The 23,599-nt window shown below is 40.0% G+C and overlaps 2 protein-coding genes across 10 annotated transcripts in view; one reads left to right on the top strand and one right to left on the bottom strand.

Annotated features, from left to right (window-relative positions):
* Positions 1 to 23,599, top strand: part of TSPAN4 (tetraspanin 4) — a 752,078-nt gene that overhangs the window by 24,425 nt on the left and 704,054 nt on the right. For 2 of the 4 annotated variants that reach the window (XM_081970273.1, XM_081970275.1), the window contains exon 1: positions 8,031 to 8,200. The exons of 1 other annotated variant lie outside the window; for it this stretch is intronic. The gene's annotated coding sequence lies outside the window, so the exon portion shown is untranslated. Of the gene's footprint in view, positions 1 to 8,030; positions 8,201 to 23,599 lie in introns of those variants that run through there. One more of the 4 variants, XM_081970279.1, reaches the window with a different exon arrangement.
* POLR2L (RNA polymerase II, I and III subunit L) lies at positions 625 to 7,941 on the bottom strand. Of its 6 annotated transcripts, none has more exons than XM_081970344.1 (4): positions 7,634 to 7,938; positions 7,004 to 7,145; positions 4,668 to 4,768; positions 625 to 1,039 (listed from the first exon to the last, which is right to left on the bottom strand). In XM_081970344.1, the coding sequence occupies exons 2-4, from the start codon at positions 7,094 to 7,096 to the stop codon at positions 931 to 933; spliced, it is 303 nt and encodes a 100-aa protein (XP_081826470.1). In that variant the 5' UTR covers positions 7,097 to 7,145; positions 7,634 to 7,938; the 3' UTR covers positions 625 to 930. The 6 variants fall into 6 exon arrangements, with proteins under 6 accessions (XP_081826470.1, XP_081826471.1, XP_081826472.1 ...); XM_081970345.1 differs by having other exon boundaries at positions 7,004 to 7,144; positions 7,723 to 7,938; XM_081970346.1 differs by lacking the exon at positions 7,004 to 7,145 and having other exon boundaries at positions 4,668 to 4,769; positions 7,634 to 7,941.

Genomic DNA, 23,599 nt, shown 5'->3' with positions numbered 1-23,599 from the left:
TTTTAAATTTGAAATATCCAATTGTCTAAAGAACTGTCCAATATAGTACTCACAATCACTGGGAACCAAAACTATAGTCTGAAGGACCTTCTTGACTGAGAGGAAACTGGGAGCCAACGGGAGAAGCCGAAGGCTAAGAAGTTTTCTCTCAGTCAAATGGACCAATCAGGCTGTAATAACCCTTCAGTGACCCCTCCCTCCACTCTACTGGAAAACTAAGTTGCTCACATTCTCTCCATCTTTGTATGTATGTTTGCCTCAGCTCCAGAAAATGGACTGTTGTTTTACACTGTGGTATATGAAATTAAAAAAAAATTCTATTATCTAGTTAATCAAATAAGAGATTACTTCCTACAAGAGTAAAATATATTTTTAAATTATTGGTATACAAAGGTAATTTGTGAAGAGGCTGCCTGCCCTTCCTACTTTTATTTTTCTTTTGAAAACCCATAGCATATGCCATTACGCCTGGTCTAGTTTTTAAGATATCATGTAATAATGTGGAAGAACACTGAAATGGAATTCACCACAATGTGTAGATGCCCAAGTCAATGATCTGAATGAGGCTGAAATGCAATTCATTTAATTCAGGAATGAGATTTAGAATAAGGCAATGGGAACTGGTTTAACCAAAATATATTTATTAAAACATTACAACTGCTGACTACAACCCATTTTTTTCAAACTGCCATATTTGAAAATCCAAAAGATTCTAATATACTTAGAATCTGACAAAAACCCTGCTGTAATTATAAGCACAGTCCCCAACTGTCTAGGTGAAATTCATCATTAAATCATTTATTTGGGGGATACTAAGTGGCTTAAGGAACTTCCCACAGATCATTAATCTGATTTCTAATCCCAGCAGTTTGACCTGAGGATTGTAAAAATTTTGGTTCATGTACATATAGCACCATAAATTCTTCATATTTACTTCTCCAGTGGGGCATAGTTCAGGAGCTTTTCAATCAGGTCTACGTGGGCAAGCAGCATTCTGCGACAGCAGTATCTTTTCAGACCCAAAGCATCCAAGGCGTCACTAGGAACAAACAAAAGCAACAAACACATGCTTAAATCAGATCCCAATAAAATAAATACAAATTCAAGGCCTTGTCCACAAAGGGAAGAAGGATGAGAGACAAAGAGAATGTGAGCATCTGCAGCAGAGGATGGTGCAACTAAGGACTAATCAAAGATCATTAGGGGGAAAAGTTGTGAAAGATGCCTCATAAATGCTCTGTTAATTCTACTTGGATCAATTACTAGCTTTTAGATTTTTCTACTCATAAACATGCACCTGATTTGATTGCATTCCCACTTAAAATCACATCTAGTGTCTTGATAATCTAGTGCAGTGATGGTGAACCTATGGCACACGTGCCACAAGTGGCACGTGGAGCCATTTGTCAGGGCACGTGAGGCGCTGCCCTGTTAGCTGGCCAGCACGCATGCGCGCACTGGCCAGCTGAGTTCACCTTTTTAAAAGCTATTTTTCACCTTCCCCAGGCTCCAGAGGCTTTATAGGAGCCTGGGGAGGGCGAAAAGAGCCTCCCCCGCCCCCCCCCCCCCGGAGGCTTCAGGGACTGTCCGGAGGCTTCCCTGACGCCTTCGGAGCGCTTAAAATGACTCTCCGAGCAACCCGGAAGTCACTTCCGGTTTGCTCGGAGGGTGATTTTAAGCGTTCCGAAGGCTTCAGGGAAGCCTCTGGACGGCCCCTGAAGCCTCCGGAGGGTCTCTGGGGGGGGCGGGGAGGCTCTTTTCGCCCTCCCCAGGCTCCTATAAAGCCTCTGGAGCCTGGGGAGCGTGAAAAAAGCATGTAAAAATGTGGGGGGGGTGTCACACGTTGTGCGTGCATGCGCCCTGGGGGGGTCACACGTTGCATTATGGGTGCGGCACGCCCCCACATGACCCCCCCTGCGCTCCCCCCTCTTGTGGCACGTGAGCCAAAAAAGGTTCGCCATCGCTGGTCTAGTGAGAGGAACTGCTGCTTTGATTGAAGAACCAAGTCTATATATTGGGGGGGGGGGGGGGGAGACGCTTTTAACTACTTCAAATCTTATCTTCTTAACAAGACAGATGTAGAAGATGGTCTCTGTCCTGCAGGAAAATGTAAAAAGAAAATGTGGGGAACTTTTAGATCTATGATTTGCTTATTTTCTTTCCACCCCAATGCTTAGGAATTCTCTATGACCAAAGTCACACAGTGTTGGCTTCTAGCAGTTTTCAGCATCTTTTTTTCTCCTTCCCAACTGCACAATATTGTATTTATAAAAAGAAAGACTCTGAACAACAACAAAAAGTCTCTTTCGAAACAGAAGAGCAAATGATGAGAAAAAGACAGAACCCTTTGTAATTCCTAGCTTCCTCTCCTTTTCAAGCTATGACTGTCAATTTTACCCGAAACTAATTGTGTTGATTCCTCTCCTCATGCTACTACCTCTGTGTGCATTGTGTGAGAGACACACTTGCCTAGGAACACATGTATATGCATATGCCTGCAAGAATCCCCATTCTATAAAAAGGACAGGATTGAAACACAAAAATAATTACTGAATCAATAACTCTTCATTCAAATTAATTTCAGGGCACATGTTGCAATGCTGTATGTTAGTATAATGCCACTCTCAAGAAAAAGCATTTAACACCCCCCCCCCCCCAAGTAGCATAAATGCAATATGGCAGAAACTACTCGTTTTGTAATGATTTCAACTATCTGACCCTGTTGTATCATCCTGGATTGATTGTATCACTCTGATTTTATCATTCTGATGCATGCAGTGGATTATTCAGATGGAGGGATAGGAAACTGTATGTTGGTTTTAGATGGATACTTGTTCATTAGGCTCTATCAATCCTTGGGATCAGATATAGCTACTCAGCTTCTATTTAGTGAAACAGTTTATCTGGGCTTAATCCTGACCTTCCAGGTAAATATTCCATTTGTTTCTATTTTATATAAATCCAGGATTTCAATAGAGACTAATTAGCATCTTTCAGATGGCAGAGTCAGAGGCACTAACAAGGATAGGAATAGTTCCCAAAAAAGGTGGCATTTTTCAAGTGTTATTATTGCATATTTTAAATAGTACATTTACAGGAGACTACAAGTAATCCTCGATTTACAACAGCCACTGGGACTGAAATTTCAGTCATTAAGGACTACCTGTATATCATGATTTGGGTAAGGATTTGTGTAGGCATAAAATATCTAAAGCATTTAACATTCAGTTTGAGATGACAGTCACTCACAGATCAAGTGAAAGCTAAAAAATATAAGCAGAGAACTGATGAACACAAAATGGCAATCTGTAGCTTCCCCAACAAGTTCCAGATTTCCATATCAAATGAAAGCTGCTTCATAGAGTTAAAACTCAAATCTATTCAAGCAACAATGAAACTAAAAATAGATCATTACACATTTTAATGGGGTATTATAATTGTTGTATTTGTTTTATTAGTGTTTTGATGAAAATTCCAGCATACATAGGCTGCAGAGTTGTATAAGCTTATATGGAGATGGTTTTATTGAACTCCAAGGAGTTTATTTCTAAGTAGAAATGCATATAAACACATTAATTTCCACCAACACTGCAGAAAAGCTGAGTGCTGCAAAAGAATTCTCATATACCAATTTTTATGAACCCATGCTCCAGCTTTTAAAAACTCTACATCTGATAATATGGAGCTAAACAATTAAGCAGGAATGATTATGTTCTTTTCTTCAATATTATTTTTAGTCAGTGCTGTTTGAAGAAACTTAATGCAAGTGAAAAGCAACATTTTGAAATACGGCAGAATCTCTGCATCTCTGGACAACTAGCTTATTCAGGTGACCTGACCCCTTTTTATTACAATTAATTATGTTAACAATATCTGACATTCTTGAAATGTCCTGAAAATTGTCAGATGACGGTTACTACAGACAATTCTGCTAGGAGGAATTCAATTATGCATTGTATGCTCACTTGGCTAATCTAAAATCATACAATAATTTAGAATTTAGGCATACACTCAAATCAGATGTATTTATCATGCAAATAGTTTAGTAATATGCTATTTAATCCCAGGCTGTAGATCCATCCTTTCCAATTCTGTATTCGCAATGAGAAATCAATGGGTATCATAGCATGATTAACTGCAACCAGAAACAATTCTACCAAGGTAAGGAAAATGGTGAATATAGCACAAAAAAGAATAATAGACAGTAGTTTCCAAATACCAGCAATCAATGGAAGAAATGTTTTTCAGGCTTCTATAGTACATAATAGGATTCAACATAATGTGCTATTTAATCGCTATTGTTGAAAAACAGTACTACATGACTGCAAAAGTAAGCAAGCTTTTTAAAAAGAGCACATCAGTATTAGGGGCTGCTGGAACAGGATTAATATTTTAAAATCAATCAAATTATTTAATCTGTTTTGGTAATATAACAAACTAAAGTATTATTCAGAAATACATGTCTAACAGGGCACTACAAGGGAATATTTAAGCAATGTCTTATCCTGTACAAGTTATCAACTGAAGCACCCAGAAAATTAGCAACATTTGCATTCAGTGGCGTGGAAATAATATACTTAAATATTACATTGTAATCCAAATTATTATATTGATAAAATTGTTGCATATCTTACAAAAGTTATAAAAATATAGTTGAGAATGCATACCCTTCTGTATATTCTGCTTGCAAAAGGCCAAGATATGCCTCCCATTTATTTCCAACTATTTTACCACAAGTGAAGCATCTCACAGGTATAATCATTTTGACCTATGAAAATATAAACAAAACAGCATTTAAGCAAGGGGGTATTAAGTGATTTACACCCAATGTTATGACCTTTTGTCATGGTTGTTATGTGAGTCATTGCAATTGTTAAGTGAATCACATGATCATTAAGTGAATTCTGGCTTCCCCATTGACTTCACTTGTTGGAAGCTCGCTGGGAAGGCAACAAATGGGCACCATGTGACCCTGGCATGCTGCAACCATTATAGATATACGCCAGTTGCCATTGCTCCTGAATTGAGATCACAAGATTGTGGAAATGCTGTGATGATCTGGTTGTAAGTCACTTTTCCCCCCCAGTGCCATGGTAATTTTGAATGGTCATTAGATGAATAGTTATAAGTCAAGGACTATCTATAAAACCCAACTAAACATATTTCCTTGGATAGGGGCACAAAGGACATAGCTGTTGAAGTGAATGTGGATTGAATGGTGGGATGTCAGGGAAACCCAAGTAATCAGTATCAAGTAGTTATGCAAAAAATCCCATCTGACTATAAGTATAACTATTTGGTGGTGTTGGTGGTGTTTATATACATATTTCTGGCAGGTGGGTCTTGCTGCCACCCCTTTGGTCAAGGAATTTTAGGTCTAGAAGAGCATTTTTTGCCCTGGCTTCTACCCTTTGGAACACCTTGCAAGAGCCACCCCCACCCTCTTTGCCTTTCAGAAGGGCTGACTCTGGTTTGAATATATTATGAGAATCCAGCTTTAAATTTTGGCTTAATCACCGAGCTCTCTGAGTAACCCAGATTGTTGGGAGCAATATGCTGACTCTGTAAACAGCTTAGAGCAGGGGTACTCAAACTATGGCCCGCGGGCCAGATACGGCCCGCCGAAGCCATTAATTCAGCCCGTGTAGGACCACAAGGCTGCCCTGTCCACATTATATCACCTACCTGCTGGCCCCCACCCACCTTCTGTGCGTCCCATTTTTGGCCTTCCTGGCCTCCAGAGAGAGGAAGAGGGAGGGAGGGAGGAGTGGGAGACACATACACACAAATAGAAGTCCCTCATACACATCCCAAGGCAGCCACAACCCTTCACTAACCTGCTTTCCGCCCCAGGAGCATAACAAATCAAAGTTTAATTTGTGTGTATTATTTGGACTGCTAAATTGGCCCCTTCCACCCAGTCACATGACCACCTAGCCACGCTCACCCAGCTGTCCGACCCCCCAACACTCTGAGGGACCATGAATTGGCCCCATTTAAAAAGTTTGAGGATCCCTGGCTTAGAGGGATGTAAAGCACTGTGAAGTGGTATATAAGTCTAAATGCTATTGCTAACCAATAAATGAAGGGTCCTTGATGCTCTCTGAGCTTGGTGGTTTTCTTGCAGACTAAGTAACAGCTTCAGTCCTGGTGCTGATGAGGTTACCCAGTTTAGGTAATGAAACATGTGCAAGAAAACAACCAATTCAGAGAGCACCACGGACCCATTTCAATCCTGAGCTACAAATATTCTCCTTTATTGGTAACCAACAAGTGTATTATATTTTCCTAGCCTGATGCCAAATTATCTTGCATGATTGTTTTACATCCTTCATTTCTCAATAAATGTTCTTCTGACTATTTTTCATAGTATTTGAGCTGCTGGTATCTATGGGATGAAGAGCAAATTAGAACTAATCTGTATCAACATGACCTGAGCTGCAAGATGTCCGTGTGCTCAAATGCAACTAATAAATCAGCTTGCCAATGGGTATTGCCCTGAGGAAAAGAAGTGACAAAAGTACTTGTATTTAGTGAAACTAATTAGAAACTGAAAATGGTGAAAACTGTTTTGACAGTTATCTTGCTTCATTCATGAAATGTTTTGCAAGGGTTCATGTGATGTTTTTCCTGCATTTTTCTGTATTAAACAGCTGATGCTCCTAGATAAGAATGCTTGCATTATTGTCAATAAAAAATACATGCTTCTGTTCTTTCCTTAGTTGACTGACTTTTTTAAATTAAAAAAAAGAAATATGGACGGAATATAAAGAAAGATGCTATCTAGTTATTTGATAAAATTCCGCAAGGACCATTTTGTAATAAAGGTTTTTATCTGATGGAAGTGTTTCTAGAGGAGATTTTTCTTATGTAAATATTTAGCCCCATTTAAGGAATTGTAGAGGATCAGACTGTATCAATCTCTATTTGCAATTCTGTGTTTTCTCATTACTCTTTCACTGTAGGAAAAAAAAAACTAAGATAGAAAAGATCTACCAGCTACCAGACATTTTTGTGATGCTTCTAGAGATAAGGATTCTCTCTGGACAGCTGGTTCATTTAGACTTTCATCTGGGGCGTGTGCAAATGTCATCATTCTCCATTTGTAACTTTTCCTGGTTTTCCCCTCGTTATTCCATAATTTCTAGAAAAGAAAGAGGAGGAAACATTGGAATAGTTACAGATCGGCTGTTTGTATGAGATTGCTCATCTAATCAATTATAATTTATTCAGTGTAACCTACCATTATAGTGAATCATAAATTAATCAGGCAGGTTACATTCGCACAGCACTGAAGACCAAAATTTCACAGCATGAAGCGCAGAATGTTGTACAACCCAAACCCGGTAGGCTTCACATATAAGTTCTTTTGTGTGTGTGTGTGTGTGTGCGTGTGTGTGTGTGTCAATTCCATAAAATTATGCGTAGCACAGGGTTTCTTCCCGCTAAAAAGCTTTTCTGGGAAAGCCTTTGAATCCCACGACGGCATCCCAGAAACAATTTCTTGTCCTTTCTTCATCAGGTTATCTTTTGTGAAGCAAGAGGCAGAAAAAAATAATAAAAACCAAACTGAAAGGACATAAGCTGCAATTTATACTGGTGTGTCGGTCCCTGTTGGGGGAAAGAACATTCCACGTTTGGGCGATATAGGACAAGCCACGTCCTATTTCCAAAGCTTAACAGCCAAAGACAAGTTCCTCTCCGGTCACCCAGGCTACCTACCACACCGAGCCGCCAACGGCTCTCCCCCGTTCAACCCCAGGCGGCGAAGCTGCCCCTGGTCCACGCTTTCGCAAGGTCACGCCCACTTCCGCGGGCGCTACTACTCCGCAAAAGGGGAGAAATAACGTTTCCTGCCTTCCCTAAGTATATTTTAGTTTCCCAGGGCAGTAACAGAAAATAGAGGCGTGTATCTATAGATATCAGCCTGATCTGTGACAAGCGTAAAAAACAACAACACCCTTCTCTTTTTTTTCTTTTTAATCCAAATCGATCCGCCCAAGGGTAAAAACAATGGTACGTTCCAAGAGGTACGGCACCGCGGTTGGCTCAAGATAACTGCGTTCCTCTACAGCTTCGCGATTCTCGTGCGCTGCGCGCTGAGTATCAATCTGGCTGGTGCGTTCGGCTTGCGGAGCTCCGAGTTTTAGGCAGCTGCTGAGCTCCGAGGCTCATCGGAAGCAAGCGGCGAGACGGCAAGGTATTTCCTCGCTTCTTCTTCTTCTTTTTTGCGTTGCCGTGGTGCTGTTTGGACGACACTTGTTGCCGAGAGTTTTTTTTTCCATCGGAGACTTCGGACGGGGGATTGGAAAGGCTCGTCTCCCCGTTCCGCTGATTTGCTCTGCAAACTGCAAAGCGCAACTGGTGGTGGTGTTGCCATTGAGCCCTGCTAAGTTTTTTCCCCCTCCCCTTGTTGATGGGAGCAGTGCTACACTACAGAAAATAAACGGAGGGGAGACAGCGGATAGAAAACAGCTGCCCGTTGTGGGTCTGCTTGCGAGCTTACCGTAGGAGGCCGGTTGGTTTCTTCCGCTGCTGCCGAAGAGTGATTTCTTCTCGCTTTTGCCCCCAAACCTCTCGAGTTAGTAGAGATTTTGCGTGTTTGCGTGCAAGGGGGGAAAGATGCGGGAGAGGTGACTGAGATGCCGCGCTGTGCAGTTTTTAAATACCCAGAGAGGAACTCTAAATGGAAACCTGGTGCTAGTAAAATAATACCAAACCTTCTTTATTTTTAACTTGGGAGACCGATTTGAGGAGAAAGCAGTGATTTTTCCCCTCCATCGCATTCTTCCTTGGCTGCGCCGGCTCTTCTCGCTCATCGTTCTTCGTTTCCGAAAGAAGGAATTTTCCTTCCTTCCTTCCTTCCTTCCTTCCTTCCTTCCTTCCTTCCTTCCTTCCTTCCTTCCTTCCTTCCTTCCTTCCTTCCTTCCTTCCTTCCTTCCCTCCCTCCCTCCCTCCCTCCCTCCCTCCCTTCCTTGAAGTTAATGGAGCCGGTGACTAGGTTAATATCACGCGAAAACTTGCCCGGTAGAAATGTGTTTGTTTTTTTCTTCCAGGAGCTGGTTTAATTTCTCCAACCTCTGGAAGGGCAGAGCTCCCCCACCTCGGCTTGGAGGGGGCAAATCAGCCGCTGTTTTTATTTGGTACATCCCGGTTTCTTTCCGCGCACCTTTCCTCAGACGTAACCCCACGGGTGTGTGTGTTGGGTGTGTGTGTGTGTGTATGTGTATGTCAGTGGGTTTTACGCCCGGAGAAGGATGTACGGGTCTTTGAGGGGAGACGTTTACATGGGGGAGGCGAGCAACCCTGTTAAGCAATCCACCCGATTGAAATCGGCGGGTCGATTACCGAGGAGCAAAACGTCCCGTTTGCTCAATTAGTCGGACGTTGCTCTGGTATTAAGGCTGCCCATCGGAGGGGGGGGGCACAGACATGTACATATGCGCTGCTCTTCCTTCCGAGCATTTCGACGTGCCTCGGCCTCCTTTTTTTCCGCTTGGTGGAAATCTTATGAGGCGTTTCAGAACGAGAGATGGTAGCTGGTCTAACATCACCCCGCGTAAACTTAAAAGGCGGCTTGTGTGCAAGTGCGCTAAGCATGTGAAGGCTGATGAAAATAAACGGGGAAAGAGCCGATTACGTACTGTATACTTAGCTTACTCCGTCTTCCTGTAATCCAACGAATAGGTTTCTCTACAGTGCGGACCGCTGTTGATGTCACAAGACTAGAACTTTTCTGCTCTTGTGAGTTTGGCTGAAGCAACTGGGTGTGGCCCATTTGACTTAATCTAGCATAATTTTGGCTTGCTCCCTCTGGGCCGGATGTGCTGAAGAGGTTCTAGAGCAGGGGTGTCCAAACTTGGGAACTGGTGGCTGGGGAATTCTGGGAGTTGAAGTCCACAAGTCTTAAAGTTCCCAAGTTTGGACACCCCTGCTCTAGAGTCTAGACTACTTTCCTTCCAAAGGCTGGGAGTTATTCACACGTGTATTTAGAACAGAAACTTATACCTTTTTAGGAGGATTGTGGTCCAATGACAAAGTTGGAATGTGGTGGACTAATAAATCATGGGGGAGAGGAGAAGATTTGAATAATACAAGGGGTCATAAATCCGCAGATAGATCCCTGCCCTTCTTTAAACTGTATCTGCACTTTTAGGCAAATGCTTAAAAAAAGGTTAAGTGGGGGGGGGGGGGGGATCTTTGAATGTCAGAATGGAACCCAAATCGGTTTGTGAAAGAGGGCATGAAGGAGGTCTTCCTTACAACTTGGAAGGCTACCAAATAGATGTTTGGGGCAGGTTGAAGGATGGACATTTTTGGATGGTTTTGTAATCAAAAACCTATGGTCTTTTGGAGATCTTTGGGCTCATCATCACACTACCACAGCTAATAGAGTTGTGCATCTTCAAATTTAAAGTAACCAAGGTCTTTGGTGCATGTGAAGAGGAATGCTCACCTGTGTACCTCCTTAATATAACTTTTTCTAGATGCTGTGGTTGGCCTTTACAACTGCTGCTCAGTGTTGGAAGAAAAGCCCACAGAATTAACTTTTTTAGCTAATTTGATCCAATCTATTGGGGAATCGAAGGATAGACTCTTTCCCAATGTTCTTATTGACTCCTTCACTGCTAGGGTAGAAAGAGCTGCAAAATTGAAGAAGTGTTGACCTTCATGAAAGTCTCCAACCATCATGTTCTCCCATGTCCTGGCTTCTGTTTTGTTTTATGGAACTGATGCTAGTTTATGTACTGACGTAGAACAGAAAATCTAATAGCATGCTAAGTTTATTTCCCCACCCCCATGGGTGTGGTTAAAAACTTCCAAAGTTCTGGAAGTTAGTGGGAAAGTAGGATGCTATTCTAGATATGCTTTTGGTCTATTTCCAGCAGGATTCTTAATTTCAGAGACCTGTATTATTATGGTTAGATTCAAGAACATAACAATTGTGATGCCACATATTTTGTATATTTAAAGTAGATTTAAGTTGGCAGATATATATATACGGTATCTGCAACTGATTTTGGAGGGAAAGAATGGATCTAAGCAATCATGAAGATTATTTAGTGGGATTACATTCCTGAATCCTGTGCGGTTAACATAGTTATTCAAAGGAAAATGAATTATAAATGATTCTTCACTCCTACCCAAATGGAAAATTAAGCAGAAGTTTTCTTGCTTTTTTATCATCCGATTTTCAGATAATTTACAATGATCACACTATTCTAACAGTAAGTTACATGGGGAGAAGAAAATGTCATGTTCCCTCTTTCAATAAATTACATAGAGGGAAGTGATATATAACAGTAATCTACAAAGGGGACTTCTCTGTAGTGGCATATTGTGAGAGACTGTGGGAAGAAAATGGAAGAAAAGCACATTTTGGGGAGAAGATATAGCACAGCTGGGTTGTGAAAGTAGTGGGAAACAACATTAGAAAATTATTTCCTTGTAATGAATTCACTACTGAATGGTTCTGCCTAATGCAGGTAGTCCTCAATTTACAACAGTTCATTCGTGACTGTTTGAAGTTACAATGGCACTGAAAAAAGTGATTATGACCGTTTGTCACAACATTTCCAGCATCCCCATGATCATGTGATCAAAATTCAGATGCTTGCCAACTGGTTCCTTTTTATGACGGTTCCAGGGTCCCAAGGTCATGTGATCACATTTTGCAATCTTTTGACAAACAAAGTCAATGGGGAAGCCAGATTCACTTAACAACCATGTTACTGATTTAAAACAGCAGTGATTCAAATGTTTAACAAAGGTGGCATGAAAAGTCGTAAAATGGGGCAAGACTCAACAAATTTTTCACTTAGCAACAATAATTCTGGGCTCAATTGTGAGGACTTCCTGTACTTTACTCTTAGAGTTTTCAAGATTATGTTGCTATCACAGTTTTAACATTACATATGCCTTCTTGAAAATAATTTGTTTCCTTTGTTTGCTTCCCATGTGGGGCTTGACACGTATTCTTGAAATTCTTTGGCTTCTCTGACATTTGTGGTACACTTTAGAGCCTGTACAAGTTTTACCTTGCCTGTTTTGGATTGAGTTAATCAATCTTATATGTTTTAATTGTTGAAAATTGAATAACACTTTTATCACCTTTCTTTGTTAATCTGAAAATGAATGTGGCTACTTTATAAATTGCACACTACACAGCTATTGTAACATACTTAGTTCCTTAAAGTAGCTATTTTGCTTTCATATGTTTCAAAATGTATCTTCTAAACATTTTTGAATGTTTAGACCTAACATTCAGTACTTTAACTTTTACTGTACCTACCATATGAAGTTGTTAATTAGTACATAAATTAAAAGTAACAGGGAGATGTATGACAAATATATATTAATGTATCATTGATTCTGGTTCTCACAATATTGATCTCAGTGTAAGCAAAATAATGACATCATTGCATGAGAGAAGTATCAGAACTCTTGGAATTATCCCAGACCTTGTAGAAATAGGGGAAAAAAGGGAACAATATAGATAAGGGACAAAATAGCCCACTGAGCACAGAGCTAATGCTTCATTGCCACAGAATGCTGAATGCTTCTTGTGAAACAAGAACCAGGAAAACTTGGAGATGCATTTGGTTGGCTGGAATAGGTACACCATTATACAACTCTACGTTGTGTGACTAGAACTATTTCAATTTAGTCAGGGCCAAGCCTAAAGATGAGGCAGTGAGATCCAATCAAGTCCAATCTTTTATGTGCTTACATCTAATGGACAGAATCTTGCCAAACTAAGGATATAACTTTCTAATCTGCTAGATATATCCTGAGACACTTTGAATATTAGTAGCTCAGGTTGGTAGTTATGTTGATGGATTGAGTTCCGAGCTTGGTGATTTGGTTGCAAACGTTTTGTCCCCATTCGAGGAGATATCTTCAGTGCACTTTGGAGTGTGCCTGTCTGGGGGAGCACTGGCTTTGACAGATCACAAGAAATCAGATCACATCACACACAGTTGATTAAATCAACCTGAAACCAGACCATGACATCATCAGAAGACATCTGAACAACAACACCAGCATTAATCTACATCACACAGATTAGTCAATCTGTAGTCACAGATTGACTACTCAGCAACTCAGCCAACCAATCACACAACCTGAAATCAGACCAGGATTCAGAAAGGTATTTAAAGGCCAGTATGCCCCCAGACAAGCACAGTCCCAAGCACACTGAAGATGTATCCTTGAATGGGGATGAAATGTTTGCAACCAAATTGCTAAACTCAGAGCTCAAACCAATGGCAATAACACTTAGACTTATATACCGCTTCATAGTGCTTTACAGCTCTGTCTAAACAGTTTGCAGAGTCAGCATATTGACCCCCCCCCCTCCAACAATCTGGGTTCTCACTTCGGAAGGATGGAAAGCTGAATCAACTTTGAGCCTGGTGGGATTTGAACTGCCAAATTGCAGGCAGCTGGCAGTCAGCAGAAGTAGCCTGCAGTACTGCACTCTAACCACTGCGCCACCGAGGCTCATAACTTTAGGATGTGGTTACCCTAAACCTCTTCCCGCTTCTCCCATCCAGTGCAGGACTTGAGCTGTTTCTTAATCTGGGCCTCTTTCTGTGAAGGCTCTGAGTTGGCAAAATGTTCCTCCCCTGTTGCTGCAGGTGCACATTTCATCACATGAATATCTTTATTAAGACAAGAAATTGTCTGCATTCAACTCTAACTCTGTGTTTAAACAAAAATAGTTCTAATTTAGCTACTTTATGCTAAAGATTTACTTTTCAAATCTAGTTGTTGGGCAATGACAACATACAATTTAGGAGCAGAATGTTTGAGCAGATTTAAATGTTCTCCCACTGATTTATGAATATAGCCAGTATTGTGTTTTTTTTCGCCTCAGGTTTTTGCAAATAACAAAATTTCCCGTGCCAGCATTTCTGTTCCACTCTTTTTGCAGTCTACTTAAAAACTGTGGTGGTCTCAGAAGAGACTTAATCAACTTTTTTTGTTCTATAGGTCAAAAAAGTGTACTTCACTCATATTTCAGTGTTTTTCACTAATGTCATCATCATTGTGAAAACAAAAAAACTTTATTATGACAATCATATGCCCTGCAAATAATTAATTTTAGAAACATTAATATGTATCAGTTTTATGAGGACCATTGATCAATAAAGTTAAGGTCTTGTTAGGTTGTTTGATAATAAGGTCTAGTTAAAATACTCTTTCTTTGTGGGAGGGGAGAAAAGTGAAGGACTAAATGTCTTGCTTAGAAAATACTAATTGATAGTTTACAGTTCACAGTTGAAAACCATCTTAACTATCTGAGGCATTGAATTCTTTTACCTACCAGTTTAGCAAAGTTGATTTGGAAAGATCTTACTTGTTATTTTATCTTTTCTCTCCGGGTGTCTCAGATAATTATGGTTGAAATAGTTAGCATGCTGATATTTAGAAAAGATATCAAATTATATGGATGCTATTTATTTGATTGTCTAGGTAATTTTATAGACTGAAGGAATATTATGCCTTGAAAGTACATTAATGTTTCACAAATTTGGAGTGGCAAATGGCTTCTTGAAAATTGTGTATATAAAAAAAACCTGTGGTATGTGGGTCACTGGCAAATTGCTGCATTCACTTTAAGACTGTTTTCATGTTTGCTTGCTTTATTTAATGAAATCAGTGATGGCGGATCCATGACACATGTCAAAGGTAACATGCAACAACTATTCTCAGAAGCATAGTCTGTTAGATTGTGATTTTTGGAGGTTATGGATACCTTGCAAGAATGGGTTTGAGGCCTCAGGAACCTTCAAAAATCACATGAGAATGGGGTGTTCTTTCACATGTTTGTTGGCTGCAGAGGCTGCAGGAGAAGATGCTTCAAGAACAAAGGCCTTGTGCAACTTGGATTACCTCAGAGATGCTGCAGTGGCCTTTTCAATAGAAAGAGAACACTGCCTGAAGGTAAATAGCACACAGCAGATCCTGGGGAGTGCTGAGCTGTGGAGCAATTGCACCATTCCCCAAGGCTCATGGGGAACCACGAGGTGGTCTTTTGGAGTAGTAGCAGTTATATTAGGGCTAAAGTCAAGGCCTTGACTTCTACTTCAGGTTGAACCTCAGTGTTGTTGCTGAGTTGGGTGTTATTGTTGGAGCGGCCTAGATGGAAGGAAAATAGAAAATTGTTTCTCTCTTGTTTGGGGGAGTACTGTATCTGTGACAAGGTAGGCATTTTCTGAATTGTTGACATGCAGAGCCTAAAAGGTCTACCATTACTTGAGCAAAAGCATACTTTACTTAATCCAGTTTTTTGGGGGTTTGCATGGATATACTGTGAACAATAAACTAACAATATGGCCTGGATTCACACAACTTACTAGCCCAAAGGGTACTTGACTAATTTGTGGTTCAGCACATCGAATGACCACAACCTAAATAAATCTTATTACATATGTTCATCAAATTACTCTGGTGTTCCATATTTATTGCCCTTCCTTATTACACAGTTCCATTTGACCAGCAGTAGCTTTAGATTGCATCAGAGCTGGTTGCGATTGACAGAATAAAACAAAATGTTTAGAGTACACTAAGAACTGTGCATGTTACAAGGACGGCACACTCAGATGTAGGATCCAGCAGCTATTTCTGCCATCCTGAATGGAGTTAGGTACAGCGACTCTTCTTCTTTCAAAATGCAGCCTTTTCTATAATCCTTTATTCATGGAATAGCTGTAATGCTTATCTCAGCATGAAATGTGCATTAGGAATAAACCAGGGGGAAAATAAGAAGCTCAATGGAAGATGTGTGCAGGAACTGCAGATGTTCAGTAGTTGACGCTTCCAAAGAAATAGGAATTGAAGGAAAAAGTCATGCAGATATAACCATATCTAGCCCCATTCTGAATGCAATTTCGCTTTGTATGACATTAGATTAAAATTTTCCTTTTGCCTACATAAGAGTAAGCACCATTAAACTGAAGAGAGATGACTTTTGAATAAACATTTCGAGAAATAGGCTAAAAGTGGGCCTTGAAGAAACTTGCATATGCAGCTATGATTTGTTTGAAGGCCTACAAGTTCCAACGTTTTGTTATTTAGAGTATTATATGAAATATTCTTAAAGCAAGGAGGGTTAAATAGCTTTTCTGGTTTTTATTCAGCTCACGTTTTCCTTCCTAAAGACAATAAGGCATGCCTTTTCCTAGTTCATCATGCTGTTTAGGTAGTTCTCAATTTATAACCACTCTCTTAGCAACCATTTGAACTTACAATGGACACCCCCTCCAATGGTACTTATGACTGATTTGAAGTTCTGATCCTCCCTCCCGTGGTCACATATTCCATTTTGGGCTCTCAGTCATCAGCCCACATTTACGGCTGTTTGCAGTGCCCCACAATGAGTTTGTTTAATGACTGCTGCAAAAAAGTAATAAATCAGGTCAGTCACATAAGTATAAGTATAATCTTTATTGTCATTGTACCTAAATACAACGAAATTGGTTATGACCTGCTTAATGACTGGCATAACATATGATTGAAAATCTGGGCTTTGTTATGATTGTAAGTTGAGGACTACCTGTAGCCTCTATATTTGCAAGGTATGACTATTCTCTAGCGTCTGATAACTTTTGAGTTCTGTCTTTCTTCTGTTAGCAGGAGTTTAGAAGGAATGCTCCTTTTTCACCTTTGCAGATCCAGTGGTTAGAAGAATGAGAACTAGATGGAATCCAGATGGGAAAAGATTTGTATTTTGTTGAAGATTTCAACTTTATTCTCTGTGTGATTCTCTGGTGTAACTTCTAAGAGGGTAGGCCCCCTTTTAAAAATAGCAGGACCATGCAAACAGAAGATTTTAACATATATTTTAGACAAGCATCTCAATTAGTTTTACATTCAGTGAATATCTCTTTAAGACAAGATCTTAACAATTATTCATGTTGTTTGTAGGTAAAAATGTTCAGTCATTAATAAGCAAGACTTGGATATGCCAGTCTTGATTCAATTCCTTATGTCTGGTCAGTTAATTTTGGACGATCACATTGATAAAAGGTTCTGCAGTACCTGGAGCAAATGTCTGAAAATAATGATTTCTCATGTATGTCTTTTTAGGACTGAGATATTTAAGACATATTTGTATGACATATTTGCTACCATCACAAAACAGGAGACATTTAATTTTGCTATTTTATTTTTTTGGGGGGAAACAGAATTGCATTTAAAAAAACTAAATAAACTGATACACTGGGAATATATAATATATTGAGACAGAGCATTTTTTCCAGTCCTATTAGGCCAGAGCTGTCAAACTCATGGCTTGCGGGCTGGATGCATCACGTGCTGGCCACACCCATGCCCAGTTTAGCAAAGGGGAAAAAAGTCACGATACATCATGCGATGCCGCCGTGATGATGTGAGTTTGACACCTCTGTACTAGGCAATTTCTATTAATTTTATTAGGCACCAGGCTAGAAATTAGGAGATGGTGAGTTCTAGTTCTACCTGAGTCATGAAAACCATCTGGATGATCTTGGATTGGTCCTTAACCCAACCTATCTCATAGAGGAGTTGTGGAGAAAATAGGGGAAGAAGGACTATTAGGTGTGTTTGTTCTGGTTTTTAACAAGCTATGAGAGCTGTTATCTTTCTTTAGTTTTCTCCAACTGTATACTATGAAGAGTTAGTGTAATTTTGTAGCCTCATGTAATAAGACTACATCACAATCATCTCCATTCTGGGTTTTCTATTATTGTTATCCCCATGGTTATAAGATGAAACATTCCATGTGAGTGAGAATGGAATTTAACAGTTGTAGAAACTGAGTGTGTGTGAAATTTGGTCTTAAGTTACTGTATTTGCTGCTGAATAGAAAATTGGTATAAAAGTGCTTGGGGATCCACAAACTCAGTTATTGCATGGGGATTGTGTATCTTTAGTCCATTGATACTGCTTGCTGCTCATACTATTTCTGCACTCGTTCCTTGCACGAATCAGAATCCAAATGAGAAGCAAATGTGTCTGAAAATGGAAGGTAAAGAGTAGTTTTGGAGTACACATGAATATCCTAGGACTAGGTACACCCTCTCCATAAGTGTCTACACTTGGTGGTGAAAAGTAGAACTCATGGGTTGATGCCATATTGTTCCATTTCTGGGCTAAGCTCTTCTGTGAGGGTCTGGAATTGAGAATGGTGGCCTGTTTTGTACTTTGCAAATATATGTTGCAGTTATGAAGGGTCTGAACTTTAAAAAGAGCTCTGTTTGATTCAATAGAAGCCCAGTTTCTCTTGCTTTCAAGCGAGCCATGAGTTTAGTAATATTTGGAACCATCAGAGAGTATTATATCACAGGTTTACAATATTCAGTTGGTTGTATATCTACATATTGAGGCATATTGAAGAGCCTTCAGTACCTCACCATTTTCTGAGGCAATAGTCACTAGGATTTCCTAGTCTGTCACATTCTCGTTGTTAGGGTTGCTGCTGGGTGTCTTAGGTTGTTTTGAAGTTGCATTGCATGGGAGAATCAATCCTGGATGTCTTTGGAAAAGAACAGCTGGACAGCAGACAAAACGAGGAGCAGGGTGGCATATTAGGAATGTTGGCTATGTGAAGAATAGGCAAGTCAAAATGGTAGATTCCAGTGGTGAAATTCAAATTGTTTTACTACCATGTTTCCCCGAAAATTAGACAGAGTCTTATTTTCTTTTTACCCACAAAATATGGCTTGGGCCTTATTATGAGGGGAGGGTTTATTGTTTTGGGGTTGCCGGGTGGCTGCTCTCTTGCGAGCGGGCTCCCAAAGAGCTGGGCACAGCTTCATGGGTGAATGGCTGTGTTGCGCTGTCGCAGCAGCGCAACACAACAGCCATGAAGCGACCACGCTCACAAGCAGCCACCTGGTAAACCCCCTTTCCAGCCGGGCACAGCGCCACTCACTGACTTAGGGGTATCACCAAGCCGCCAGCACCTGTTCGCCGCCGCCTGGCTCCCGTGGCTTGGCACCTTCAAAATGCTAGTGAATGGTGCTCTGCACAGCTGGAGACTGGGGTTGCGCGAGTGGCTGTACCGCTCTTGCTCATGCGCCTCCCAGCCAAATACCAGGTATTTGCTGGTTCGCCGAATTACTCAGAATTTTCAGTACCGGTTCTCCAGAAACCTGTCAGAACCTGCTGAATTTCACCCCTAATAGATTCCCAGGAAAGGCAAATAGACCATGTGTTCTTAAGGGTTTGAAGCTATATCAGTTTGTTGATTTTGTTGAATTAGTTTTTTCTTGTAATAAAATTAGGGAGAAAACGTTCATGTTTGTTCTTGTTATTATCCCTGATAGCTTTGCAAGACTTTTATATTTTAAAGTGCTGGCTTTTCCCGAAAATGAAATTTCCCTTGACCCTGACATTAGACCTGTTCAAACCATTATACTGCCCTATGTATAAATAATTGCTCCTTGATGCACAACTTGCGTTAATGCATTTTTCATGATTTTGTTTTTTTTAAAAAAACATGGATCATTGAGCTGAAGCACAGTATCTCTACTTGCAGTACAACTTCTGTCAATCTAGGATTGCCAGTTCTAGGAAAAAGATGTTCTAAAGATTTTTCTCTCCTGCATAAATGTGGGTGATCCACATGTACATTATCCAGACCTGAATAAATAATTGATTGCATTAATAACTAAATTGTCCACAAAATAAGGTATACTATTAATTGATATTTTATCTTCATAGGCTATTCATTTTCTTATTTGCATAAGAATTACTTTCATCACAGAAATACTATAGACATGGACCCCCATGGATCCAGCAAAAAGAACAGTCAAAAACAGGGGTGGAGATGAGAAAGATAAAAAGAAAGGATAATTATTGAATTTGAAAGAAAATAGAAAAAAGAGAAACCATTGAATAAATATGAAGGAAGCAGAAGGAAAGGAAAAAGATATTTATTTCTTTATCATATTTATGTCCTGTAGGCTCCCAAGACAAATCAGTCTTTGTATAAACAGTATAAATTCAACATCATAAATAAAATTCTAACAAACCCTGAAATATGATAAAACATCACAGTTCATTATCTGTACACTATCAAAATTCTCACGTCTGTAACCTTGACTGGGCAAAATGATCCATCTTAGGGCAAAATGTTTTCTACCAAGATATCTCAAATAGGCTAATTTACAGAATGCAGAGACCTATGACTCCTCTGGAGTGAAATTTTAGAAAGTTGCGGCTTCTTCAGTCCTGCTGGGTTGCTGGAGCATCAATGTTCCCTCACAGTGTCAGGCCTGTAGTTATATTCTTTTTAGGATCTTTGGCCTGCCACACTTTCTTATAATTTTCTATGCTGTTTCATTAGTGTAGTAGTTGGGAGGGGGGAATAGAAAGGAGTAGGATTGTGGAATGTATTGTTATGGATTTTCTTAGAAGCTCAAGGTCGTCTTTTGTCTCCGCACCTTGACACCTGGCCGGAAGAAGATGGGTGTACATGCCAGCGTGGAAGATGATGATTGGAACATGTGATGGATTTGTGGGTGTGGGGATAGATCATGAACTTTCAACTGTGTGGAATTCCAGGATGCAAATCAGAGTTGGAATTCCATAGAGGTGCTAACATGCCTGTAGAATAAATTGGACTTTTAAAGATGTTTTTGCCTTGGACAATGATTTAATTCTGCATGGTATTTAGAACCCTAACACACAGCTTCCCACAAGTCCCATATCCCTGTGTGCTCACACTTGATCTTTCCTCAACCCAGCAACAGCCATTTACCTGCCTGTTGAGAAAGAAGGAAGGATGAGGGAAAAAGGGAGAAAGAGGGAGAAAGATGGAATGAAGGAAGTGAGGAAGGGGGAGTCAGGGAGGAAAGAAAGAAGGGAGAAAGGAAGAGGAAGAAGGATGAAATGAAGGAAGGAACAGGGAGGAAGGAAGGGGGATTTCTGTCAGCTTCCCACAAGAAAACTGGGGAAGCCTACAGGAAATTGGAAGCTCCCACTGATTTTCAGCCCACCTGTGGTTGTCATTCTGTGTTGGTTAAGGAAATTTCTCTGAAATGATGAGCCGTGTTATAACAATAAGAAATACACAATAAAAATCCACAGCTACAATTTTAAAATCCTGGTCAACCCCCCTAAAAATCATGGATTCCCAGAAGGGAAAGTTTCAGTACAGAAATAACTTTTTAAAATTCTTCATATAAGAAGTCAGGGAGGGGCCAACTTAACTTCCAAGGAAAGGCGGTCTATAATACTGATGCAACCACTAAGAAAACCTTGACTGGATGTTACAAAAGTAGTTGAATTCACCAGGGAAGCAGCCTCTCCCCCCCCCCACCCAAGCAATAGTTAATTGCTAATTTTCAAAAGCATCCACAGTTTTCAGCTGGGATGTCTGCAGTCTTCTGCCCACTCACTGTTTCCTTATTTTCAGTAATTTCTTCTCTGCAAATGTGAATCCCTTGCTCTTATACAGGTAATTATATTGGGGGAAGAAAACCCTCTTCTTTTTGTATAAAAGTTAAATACTATAGTTGAGACATGATTTTTATGACATCTAAGTGCTAATGAAGAAAGTAGTTTTTATCTTTGCCTTCCCAAGGCCAGTAATTTTCTTTAGTTTTGAAAGGAGGGAATTGAATTGGCACTTTATTATAAAAGCAACTCCTGTTCATGTTCATTAGCACTGAAGTATTCACAAGTCCAAGTACTGTGATTCTCCCGCAGGACTGCACCTGTCTTGCAAATGCCACATTGTTCACGGATCTTTTTTAAAAAAAATACATAAAGAAACTTAAGTATTGTTAAGGGAGTAATCCTAAGGAATCTTAATTAGAGAGCTGGTCCCATTAAGTATAGGAGATTTAATTCTACATAGTAACATATACAGATAGTTTTTGACCCAATAACCACAATTGATACTAGAACATCCATCACTAAGTAAATCTTTTTTTGCCATGGTTGTTAAACAAATCTCACCGTCATTAAGGGAATCTGACTTCCTTCCTTGATTTTGCTTATCAGAAGCCAGCGGGGAAAGTTGCAATCACATGACCCTAGGATGCTGCAACCGTTGTAAATGAGAGCTGGTTGCCAAGTGCCCAGGTTGTGATCATGTCACCATGGGGACATTTCGACAGTTGTAAGTGCAAGGGCCAGTCATAAGTCATTTTTTCCCAGCGTGTCATAAATTTGAATGGCCATTAAACGAATTGTTGTAAACTATTTGTAAAGTTATATTTATATTGTATTGTAAATGCGTAGTGAGAAGACAGAATTAAAAGGTTGTTAGCTGTAGGGCTGGAGACATGGATGGTGCATTTGTTTACCTTAGGAAGTCTTGAGTGAATAGTCGTACTTTATATGTATACTAATCAAATTAGGGAAAGCACATAGAATATAATTTTTGGAATTCTTTCCAGCTTTTTAGAGTAATTCTAGTCTAGATCACCTGACCAGACAGGTAGACTTACAAAGGGTGAGTCTGCAATGCTCTCAGACATTCTCCTTCAAGGATTCATTGGGGATTTTTTTTTGTTTGAATGTTTTTCTTTTGTTCCAATGCCATTTTTGCTCCTGTTCTCTTTTGGGTCTGGCGAATTGTCCTGCTGATAGATAGACAAACAGACGGATGGAGGGAGTTCTGAGCCACTTTTCATCCTATTTTCCCCACATCTATTGGAGTTGGAATGAATAAAAATAGGAAGCTCCCCCCCGCCCCCCAGTGTTTGCTTGCTTGTTTGCCAGAGAATTTGAAAGTCTTATTTTTGTGGGCTAAATTGGCCCTACAGTGGAACTGCTGTAAAACATATTCTACAACTTGTAATACCGTCTTTGCCTGCTTACTGTGTACTAAGCAACCTGATTTATAATTACGATTCTTGCATCATAAGAGAGCAGCTGTATCTTAAGCTTTGCTCTGTCACCACTCACAGTACTCCCTCCTCTGCCCAAACTCCAATTACAGACACTTCTGTAGCTTTCTTTCATAAAATATAACTGACCGGGCATCTAACAATTGTTCCTTGAAAGATCAATTTATGTTATGGTGCAATAAAATCACAATGCCACTTGTGAGATTCAAACCCCAGTCCTGTCTTCTCATATCTGAAATGCTAGTTTGGTACAGTATTGGATTCTAAATCCATTTAGATTTATCCAGGGGTATTCATTCTTTTGTTTAGTCTCCCGTGACTTATGAAGAGTATCTGACAAAACTATAATAAGCTTGCTCGTGTTGATCAAGGGAGAAAAAGCAACAGCTCCTAACGGTATACTTGTAACCTTGTACTGTAATGCAGCAATAATATTTGATATAAATCAGTATTTTAATAGTTACTTGTCAAGAATTATATTGGTATTGTGACAGTTGGATCATATGCGAGTTTGGTGAGAAATACGGCCTGCTGAATATATGGGGAGGCAGTTCCATCTGCCCAGACTATTCAGAAGCTGAATTGCTATAAGGAATGAGCCTTCTCATTAAACATATCTTCTAGTGTCTGATCAGTTTGCATATTGGTAGTCCTCAACTTATAACTGTAATTGAGCCTGGAATTAGGATCGTACGTTGGGCAGATTGTAAAGCAGGTCGCCATGTGACTGCAACCAATTTTACAACCTTTAT

The sequence above is a fragment of the Natrix helvetica genome (genome assembly GCF_964273705.1).
Source record: "Natrix helvetica genome assembly, chromosome: 1".
NCBI classification, from domain to species: domain Eukaryota; kingdom Metazoa; phylum Chordata; class Lepidosauria; order Squamata; family Natricidae; genus Natrix; species Natrix helvetica.
This window is presented reverse-complemented; position numbering and strand designations above follow the sequence as displayed.